The 10486-nt window shown below is 42.6% G+C and overlaps 1 protein-coding gene across 1 annotated transcript; it reads left to right on the top strand.

Moving 5' to 3' along the window:
- The first annotated feature begins 346 nt into the window (after positions 1-346).
- adora2aa (adenosine A2a receptor a) lies at positions 347-8511 on the top strand. Its single transcript, XM_051423199.1, has 3 exons — positions 347-641; positions 4271-4976; positions 6278-8511. The coding sequence occupies exons 2-3, from the start codon at positions 4636-4638 to the stop codon at positions 7290-7292; spliced, it is 1356 nt and encodes a 451-aa protein (XP_051279159.1). The 5' UTR covers positions 347-641; positions 4271-4635; the 3' UTR covers positions 7293-8511.
- Positions 8512-10486: the final 1975 nt, after the last annotated feature.

Here is a 10486-nt window from a genome sequence, read left to right as displayed (position 1 = left end):
TTTGTCGTTATTGTCTCAGCAAGTGGTTTCAAGGAATAGCAGATAAGTTACATTTCCAGTAAACTCACAGTAATCATTAAATGGTGCATTTCATTTAAACGGGCATTAGACTGTGACTGGGTTCTGGCACTGACTAATAACTGCTGTTTGTCTTCCACTGTAAGGAAATATCTAAAATAAAGTGGATTACTGGACTCTTGTCTCAGGTTTGAACACAGATAACACCAAGTTCAATGTGTGTCACCAGCAGACTTATACACACCACTAGCTTCTAACTGATCCACCCCTAGAGAGGAAACAGAGGCACAATCATAAGGGAGGTGTGTGTGAGAGAGAGAGAGAGGGTGAGAGAGAGAGAGAGAGAGAGAGAGCGACTCTCATCTGTCTGAAGTCATTCACTACAGGAGCGGTGCTATTTGTCTCACTGCGTGCAGGAGGAACTGATCGGACAGTGTGTTTAATGCCTGGATTGAACTGAACTCAGGCGGGTGGATCGTTGTTTCACTCTTGTCGCTCGTTGGGAAGTGAAGACGATCACTTGCGTCAGATTTTAGGCGCCCTCCTGTCCCACAGTGCCAGCAGGTATTCACTCATATTTGTCGGAAATCTACCTTCTGCGCGTCGGACATCGAGGGGAAAAGGTGAGTCATCATATTTGACAAAAAAGTTCAATTCTGCAAACTTTACATATTTTTCCATTACATGTATTCTTCTAAACTTCAATGTATTTGTGCGTTATATTAAGTTTGGTTAGACTTTACGCCTGCGATCCTAACATGTGAACGTGTGCGGCGCACAGCTGGAGCCTGTGTGACGGACTGAAGAGGGTTTGTTACAAGGTGTCCTACATTGGGTGTTAGGTTTCCTCACCCGTGAGAACAAAACCAATCAGGAGAAACCTCACTGCGGTGAGTGTCCCCACAGCATTCCTGTAGGCGCCTCCTGTGTCCGTGCTGTCCTGCTGGGGTACCTTTGGGTGCTGGGGTACCTTGGGGTGCAGTTGTACCTTTACTTCACCAGGGTGCAACAGGACTGGAGGTCCCTCCTGCTGCCTGCTGTTCTGGCAGACTTAAACTTAGCTTCTTAACCTCATGTTCAGATAAAAACAAACTTGTAGGTCCCGGTTTATGACTGAACATGTGAACCACGTGGGCCCGGTGTTGAGCATCTTATAACATGGCCGGATCCTGCTGTAAGGGGGGCAAAGTGTAGGGGCCCCTACTGAACACCCCCTTAATTATGAAATAATTAAAGCTCTAAAAAGTGAGTTTGAGTGACAAACCAAAGACTCGAGGAAGAACTAATTCAACAATAATGCTGCAATGCTGTGTTTATATTTTATTTAAAGGACCAGTGTGTAGGATTTAGTGGCATCTAGCGGTGAAGTTGCAGACTGAAACTAACTGAACATCACTCGCATTAGTAAATGATGACCTGGGAATGAGAACCGGCTGTGGAGTATTTAGGAGAAACTAGTGTCTGTGAAATTCTCTGAAAAGTCTCTGTGCCAGTGTTTGGATTGTCTATTCTGGGTTACTGTAAAAACCTGGCAGACACCCTGGAAGGTAACCCGCAGCGTCTATAGGTAAAAGCGTCTTATTCTAAGTTAAAGAAAACACAAGGATTCTTATTTTCTGGTGATTATACACTAATGAAAACACACCTTTGAATATTATATTCAATTTCTGCCAATAAATCTTCCTAAATGTTACACACTGGACACTGGTAATGCAGTTTCTCAAAAAAAAAAATCATTTGACACATAATGTAATCAACTGCATGTTTAAGCCTCTTTTTATCTAGAAAACTTCTTCGATGCAAAGAGGAAAACAAGTATTACAGGTAACAAAAGGTCGGCTTTTCGTTAACTATATTCAGCACTAACATTTTTATAGAGAGGAAAAAGTTGTCCAAACTAGGCTGGACTACAGCTAGACATTCGTTCATTCTCTGATTAATTATGAATTTGCTTTGGAGTATGGGCAACTAACTAACTAACTCTCAAAATGTAACTAAATTACCACAAACAGGGAGTCACTGGGGGCCCACAGCTGTTTTTATCCCAGGATCTTCTAGTCAATAGTTAATAGCATGAATTTGTCTTGCTATACTTTACATTACATGGTGCAGGGCACTCTCAGAGGCTCTCCTGGAGCTGGTGGTGTGCTCAGTGTTTAGCTCATGGACACTTCAGCTGGACAGACTCTTGCAAGAGGATAATCAGCCTAACCCCTCCTCCAGCAGTCATGTTGTCACTCTGAGCGTCCATCGGCACAGTGACAGTGTCTGTTATCAGGAAGCTGAGAGGTCTGATGTTTGTTCCTCTGCATGGCAGGAGGAGGATGATGAGGCAATTTGTTGTTTTTCCAGCGATGCCGTAACAAGGTTTGGGGGAAATTCACTTTAACTTTAATAGGCTTGTAAATGGTCTTTTAATCCTCAATTGGCAAAACATCTCAATCATGTCCATGATACCTTTTAAATTTAAATTTCTGAGCAAAATTCTAAATTGGCTAATGTGAACCTAAGCCAGTCCTTAAGATAGACCCTCCTTGTTTCACTATGAATCCCTGGAGTTCCTCTGGTGTGTTTTCATAATTCCATCTGTGGACAGCTTGTTATTGTAGGATGCACTGCTAGCATGGGAGAAGCACTGCCATAGTTTATAGAGATTCATTATTTCCTTTACTGTCCTCTGGGATTTTAGTTTTATGACGCACCGCTGCTGCATAAAACATGATAATGCACTGCAATATAACACCAAACGTATCTGACATCAAGACAAATAAATACCCTGGGCTCAGAGGAAAAAGACCAACAAAAACTTTATTTGTAAGTCAAATGGAATGAACAAAAAAAACTATTGATAACTATCAAGCTTAAAATAACAAGTCTTTGGTATTAATAAAACGCTATCATCCGACCCAAAGGGAAAACCCTGACTCAGAGAGCAAAGATCTTTGTGTTCCAGCACAGCTGTTATCTTCAAAAACTAGACATAACCTCAAGAAACATTCCCTCCGAGGGAATTCAGCACCACACGAACAGCAGCTTTCTGTTTGTTACGCCTTTTATGGCCGATGGCTCACAGATATCAGGCAATCAAACTACAGTGTGATTCACTGGTAGACTTGGGGTCATACTTATCAAACTTCCAAGAATTGCTTTCTTAAACTTTCTTTGAGAAGATGAAGAATAAGACACATTTATCGAGCGACATTTACTGCTTACAAAACAAGCACTAGCTGCAAAGAGTGAGCTAAAATGCCCTATTTTGACTTCCTCAAGATAGATGACATATTGTGACCTATTTCTACAGTAATTTCAAAAGAGGTATGAGAAGGTGTATGCTCTCCACTGTCTCTGTACTGCAGCCAAGTGATATACCAACAGGCTACTCTTGAAAGACCTCTGGACAGGGGTGGATCTAGGGAAATATTCATAGGGTGGCAGAAACCATCACATATATCCATATTTTCTTGAAAGCCCCCAAATGAAGATATCTGAACTTACATTATTGTGGCACATTAGTAAAGCATTTAGTAGAAATATCGAAAGGTGGCATTAGAAATCAATTGTTTTATTTCCAAATCTTTACTGTCACACTGAAATGCTGGGGGCTCTGCTACGTGTATATTTGACACTAATGAAGTCCACACAAACCGCTCTCCCACTGCTCCTCTGCAGGGTCAAGAGGGGCTGTTTACAGAAGACATCAGCAGCCCAAAGTCCCACAACACTGGACACTCACATGACCATTATTGCAGACGGAAATAGTTGTTTTTTCTTGCATTTTGCTTTATTTGGATAGTGACAGTAGAGAGTGACAGGAAAGGCGGGGAAAGAGAGGATGACATGCAGCAAAGGGCCCAGGGCCGGATCTGAACCAAGGGTACTCCCCCAAAATGTTTTTTTGATGGTTTTAGTGACATCTTTGAATTAGTCCACCGTATTAAGTATTTCCCCCAGATGTTTAAACCCTCTCAAAAGTGTGAAGATTTAAAAGAAATTCTGGGACATATTTATTCTTTAAAAGGACAGATTTATTGATTGGAGTCTGTCTTTATGAGGCTATAGTCAAGTAAGTCAGTCATTCGGCTAATAAACTAGCACCACAGTATGTTCGACACTTCCTGCACCACGTCTGGCTCTGAAACATATCTGATTCAAGTGTGTGTCTGTTGAAATCCACTTCCTTATTGTAAAAGCATTTCCTCTTTTTTACTTCTGCACCTCTTTATCTGTCTTTACCACCAACATAATGTTCCAGTGATGTGCGTTGTTGGCACCATCTCAGCCCCTCAAGAAGTTCATGGGAAAAAGTTGCTGGTGGGAAGGACCTGAGGGAAGAGGACAGCAGAGGAGCTTTTCACCAGGAGAGAATGGAGGCAACTGCGTCCTGTGTGTGGAGTTAGGAGAGATGACAGCTCCATCTGAAGTCGAATAAGCCTTTTTTTCAGCAGTTTGAGCAGAGTGCGTGTGAGGGACTTGCCACAGCTGCTTGGGGAATCTGCTGGATGCATCTGAACGTGTTGGAGGTGAGGAGGCTGAGCTCAGCGGTTGCCAGGCTGCAGCTATGGTTGTTGAGGTGAGGTTTCCTCCCTCCTCATCAGTGACCTCGCCGTTTGTCTCACCATGCCGGACGTCTTCGCAGCGCCGGACGTCCTCTACATCGTCCTGGAGCTGCTGATCGCTGTGTTCTCCGTGCTGGGCAACGTGCTGGTCTGCTGGGCGGTGTGCCTCAACAGCAACCTGCAGAGCATCACCAACTTCTTTGTGGTGTCGCTGGCAGTGGCCGACATCGCCGTGGGCGTCCTGGCCATTCCCTTCTCCATCGTCATCAGCACCGGCTTCTGCTCCAACTTCTATGGCTGCCTGTTCATCGCCTGCTTTGTGCTGGTCCTCACCCAGAGCTCCATCTTCAGCCTGCTGGCCATCGCTATAGACCGCTACATTGCAATCAAGTTACCGCTCAGGTACATGGCCCAGAGGACACAACTGTGTGGCTGTAGATATTTTTATGCAGCAGAGTTTGGCTCCTCTTTATAATAAGACAACATTTATAAAGGGACTATTATAGACTATATGGTTTATTAGATGGTTAATTAATGGTTCACAAACATTTATAACTGCATTAAAAATCACCAAATGGACTGTTGGCAAACTGGCAACTCAAAAATCTAACTGTTTTCCTGAATAGTTCCATTAATAATTGATTTAAAAGGCATTACTTAATTATTTGTTAACTATAAATAAGACTTCTAGTTACTTATCTTATAAGGCCTTTACAAAGGATGTGCTATTAAAAGTTATTAAGCACGGTTGAAAAGTAAGAAAAAGATGAAAGATATCTTTTAGGAAACAAAATAAGAACCTAAAGTACTTTATTTGGTATTCTTAAACAGGGAGAGTGCATTTAAAATGTGCCACAACTTTTCTTTCTCTTTCTTTTTAAGCTTAGTCTAATCTGTTTCTTGGTCCAGGCTGCGGAGGTCTCACAATAAAACTACATATTTCATTTCTATCTATCAGTGAAGTCCTGACATTTGAACCAGAAAGTCTTGGCTGAATAAGTGTGTCCAGAAATGGCGTCTCCCAAAAGACTGTGTCTCCCTGGAGCAATCAAATGAATAGTGCTCTAATTGCTTATACAGACTGTGTAACCCCCTGTGTAATCAGACTGTATTATTTTACAGTAAAAGGCTTCAGTCACACTGTATCTTGAACGCCAGCTCAGACTTCACATTAGCTAACATCTACATACATTTAGTGTAACAGTGATGCTGTAGCTCAAGCTGTGACCAAACACTAAACCTCAGAGCCACACCGGGCTCTGCCTTCCTGTTTTCACACAGCCTCCTCCTCCTGATGAAGATACGTGAGGGTTTCGCTGCACTGTTTTTTGCATTACAGAAGGGGGGGGCTTGTTTTTGCATTATTAACCTTTGCACTTTAACATCTCAAGAATGTGATAGAAACAAGCCAAATATCTCAGCTGCTCTCCCACACTGTGCTACAGGCATACTCAAAATAGACTCTTCCTTTGAGGAGTCCTGAAAGACTGTTTGTTTATCCTCCTTCTCCTTTTAGTTCCGGGATGAGAAGTGTTACCACGGAACAATCAGCTAAGCAAACTATAAGTCAAGGGGAACTTCATAAACTGTTTACAAAGGCTTATGAGAATTATTATTACTAAATGTCTTAGTATGGCTGTGCAGAGGGTTTTGAGCTGACAGACAGAGCTGGCTCATGATGTTTGATCCATCTCCCTCTCCAGGTACAACAGCTTGGTGACGGGCCAGCGGGCACAAGGCATCATCGCCATCTGCTGGGTTTTATCCATCATCATCGGTCTGACCCCCATGATGGGCTGGCACAAACGTTTCCAGAGTGACAACGGCACCTGCCCGCCTGGCCTGATGGAGTGCCTGTTTGAGGGGGTGGTAGTCATGGAGTATATGGTCTACTTTAACTTCTTTGCTTGCGTACTGATTCCCCTGCTGCTGATGCTGGCTATCTACCTGTGTATCTTCATGGCCGCTCGCCACCAGCTCAAGCTGATGGAGGTGAAAGCGGTTCATGGAGAGAAGTCGCGCTCCACGCTGCAGAAAGAGGTTCAGGCTGCCAAGTCTCTAGCCATCATTGTTGGGCTGTTTGCAGTCTGCTGGCTGCCGTTACACATCATCAACTGCTTCACCCTCTTCTGCCCTCAGTGTGATCGCCCCCCAAACTGGATCATGTACGTGGCCATTATTCTCTCCCACGGCAACTCTGTGGTCAACCCCTTTATCTACGCTTACCGCATTCGGGAGTTCCGACAAACCTTCCGGAGGATTATCCGCCGTCACATCCTGGGCCAGCGGGAGCTGTTTGAGACTGGCAGCAGTATGCGCAACTCCACCCATAACAGCATCACTGACTCCATCAGACTCAAGGCAAACGGCCTCAGCTTTGACCTTTTCACTGAACACAGCAGCAGTAGCTGTGAAAGCTCCTACAACAGCCCTACTTCAGTCTCTCCTGTAGGGGGCGGTCTGGTGGCAGTATCCCACCCCCCTCTGTCAGTCGTCATCTCCAACTGTCCGAAAATGGGCCCTTGTCCAATGCAAACCCTCAGACGGACTCAAATCCCCATAGGTCATCATCTACAGCATGCGGAGCAGCATGACTGCACTGGACCAGAAGTGGTGGAAGATAAGGACAAGCAGAACCTTGGTGCTGCCCAGGTCGCATCGCTGTTCGACAAACAGAACAGAAAAAGTTGCTTTACTGAGCTGGCAAAGATGTCCTGACGTAGGCCCACAAGGGACCCCTCACTAGTATTCAGGAGCCTTGCAGTGAAATGTCAACCTCAGCCGCAACTCTCAAAGGATCAGGATAAGTCCCGATCCACAGAAATAGGAGCACTGTGAACAGATAACAGACAACCAGTGTTACGGAGATTTAAACTTCAATCTCTACTGTTAAGTGACTTTTTAATTTAAACCAGACGAAAAGTCTAAATCACTGCTAGTGGGCCAAAGATGTGGTGCAGCTTCGCCACATGACCAAGAGTGGTTTACTGAGCAACCAACCCTTCTGTGTTTAAGGTGCAGACACTTCACTCATCTGAAATCGCTCTGCATTTGTTTCAACATAGAAGTTGCTAAATGCTTTTGTTTCCTCTTTGTTAATAGTTAGAGTTCAGTACATATGCACTTTGTTGCCTTCACAGGGTGTTTAACTGCAGGTTGAACCAAGATACCACAGTGTGTGACTACATTTCATCCTGCCATTTCTGGTCTGAAGGGGCCTTTGGCTGCAGATAAAAATGTATAATATTAAATTATTGACTGTTTTCAGGGATATGGACATAAATGCACTCTGATGGATTTCACCTTATACCACTACCATGGATCGTGGGCATCATGGGAGGATTATTTCTTATGCAGTAGTGCACCATAATTTGCACCCTTTTTAGATTCACCCTATCCTGAGGACCTGCTTAGAAACGTTCACGCTCATCTGCAAAAGTTAAACATTTTTCACATTCTGACTTTTCCAAACTGTATTGTAATTAAGCTTCATGGCAGATATGTACATATCTTCCAGTTTCATCATGGCTCCCTGCGGACTCCATGCTGTTTCTAACTGGACTGAAAAGCTAAAACTTAATCAGTGACACATGGGTTCATGTTTGCATTAATAATCATATATTTCACACTTTTAAAATGCAAAAACCCCAAAGTTGGTAATGTAGTGCTGAAATGTAATCTTGTTTTATAATTGCTCACTGTGACAATGTGACTTGATTGTATTCTTATTTAAGTTATGTTCATGTAAATGTTGATTTCTGAGATAGTTTGATGACTGATGGGAAATGTTTTGAAGAGGATTGTGAATGATTAGACTAGAAGTTGTGTTTTTTCCCATTGAACTCATCCTCAGTCCAGTGCAGCTATTGCCTTCTGTGTTCTCTTGAACAGGCTATCACAGAATCCTGTCTTTCAATAAATCCTTTTACATTTACAAGTCCACTTACTGTATTTGTGTTCAGCAGTGGCCACAAAATGTTCCCAGCTATTACTCAGTAGCTGTAGGAACCCCTCCAGGCTTCCCATTTGACTTCCACCAAGCAGGGTCATGTTTCATATCAGATCTAGAAGTCTATAGAACTGAATCAGAGATCTGGTTTGCTCATTCTGGGAAATGGTTAGTTAAGCAGTCAAACTATCTTTGGAGTTCTTTATTTTCCCAGCTTTTATCGCAAATCCCCTGTGAGTTCAGGTTACAGGGCACAGGGCCTACTTCTTTTTGAAAGCTTCCCCGGGGAGCTTTAGTGCTTTTTTAAAGATTCACCGCAGAGACCTCCCGAGTCCTCGTGCTCGGCTGCTGTCCTGTGTGGCAATATCTTGTCTCCTCAGCTGGGTCACATCAAGGTTATGATCCAAACTTTGCCATTGCAAAAGAGCCATGGATGTGTGTGTTTTGTTGAAAGCTGCTTTAATCTACAGTTTATATTAAAGGAATAGTTTGACATTTCTGGAAATTTGCTTATTTGTTTTCTTGCTGGGTAAGGGGACAAGATTAGTAGCATCAGCTTAGCTTAGCATAAAGACTGGAAAGAGAGGAACACAGCTGGCTTGGCTCTGTCCGCCTGTCTGTCTGAATGAATCTCACTAATAAAATGTTATTTATCGTTTATTTAGCGTTAATCCGTAGAAAAAATGGAAATTTATGACAAACCTATTGACACCCAGTATTACAGAGCAACATTAGCATTAACTGCGTTCCAATATTCACTCTTTTAGCTCTCTTTTTGGTCTCTACCAAGTCCTGAATGAAAAATGTGGTTCTTTGGCATGCAAAATGTTCACCAGGGAGTGGGCGCTAACTGCTGAGCAGGTAGAATACAGAGGTTTTTTTTTTTAGCTCTTTCTTTGAAAACAGCTTTCTGCTATGGCCAAAAATGACACTACGAGAGCGGTAAGAGTGAACCAAAACAATAAAGTTGGACAGCTAAACATATATAAAGCTCTGTAAAGACGAGGGGAGACCCCTTTCACATTGTCATTTGATACATTACTATTATAAAAATATCAATTATAGTTGCTTTAAATTAAAGTCCCCCCTCCACTCAAAAATGTGTTGTTCTTGTTCCTACAGTGTGATGTTTGAATGTCTCTGCAGAGTTTGACTCTAGAAGGATGTTTTCACATTCATCTGCTGAAAGTGGAAAATTTCTCTGCGCTCATTGAATATCTGATTTTAAGGGGCTGGGTCTACCAGCATATTTTGTGACATCACAAATAGTTAGGAAGTCAGTCCTGGTCCAGTATACAACTTGTACAGTGTGATGTAGAAACATGAAGCCACCAGTGCACATCCACTGAGAATGAACTTTACAGTGAAGTAGGAGACATCTTGTGTCCAGCAGGGAAACTTAGAAAGAACTAAAGTTAAATAACTGACTAAATTTGCATATATATAGATTCTGAATAAATGAGGTAGAAGGAAGAGATGCCTTTATAAGGATTTGATCTGGAAATTATACTTTTTTTGTGGAAAAAATATTTCAGACACACATTATAGTTCCAAGCAGACTATTACTAGTATTTGTATAGTATATGTCTTAATACATGTCTGGAGGGGATCTTTAAGGAATTTGGTGGTTCTCAAACATTAAGCACGGATTAGGCCACTGTGACCCCACATTTGCTGATTTTGAAAAAAAAAACTGGATTTAAATCTCCTTCATAGGTGTTACAGTAAGTAGAAACAGTGTTTGGTCTGTTTCATTTATTAGTTCCAATCTGTGGCGGGAAACAATAAAAAGCCTCTTTTTTCAGTCAGTCTTGACATCACTGTCCAACAACTATAAAGTCCAGAGTGCCAGTCTGTCTGTGTGTAGAGACTCCATGGATACAAGCAACAGCGGTCCCTTGTCCCCTCATTTAAAAGGCTTCAGCTTTGAAAAGCAGAATAAGAGGAGGTTGTGTGTGTGTGT

Source organism: Dicentrarchus labrax, unplaced genomic scaffold (genome assembly GCF_905237075.1).
Source record: "Dicentrarchus labrax unplaced genomic scaffold, dlabrax2021, whole genome shotgun sequence".
Classification (NCBI taxonomy): domain Eukaryota; kingdom Metazoa; phylum Chordata; class Actinopteri; family Moronidae; genus Dicentrarchus; species Dicentrarchus labrax.
The sequence above is the reverse complement of the archived record's forward strand: the minus strand, read 5'-3'. Positions and strand labels throughout refer to the sequence as shown.

Coding starts and splice junctions, on each gene's coding strand:
- adora2aa (XM_051423199.1), top strand. CDS start 4,636: ATGCCGGACGTCTTCGCAGCGCCGGACGTCCTCTACATCGTCCTGGAG. Junction 4,977..6,277: donor GCAATCAAGTTACCGCTCAG/GTACATGGCCCA, acceptor CTCCCTCTCCAG/GTACAACAGCTTGGTGACGG.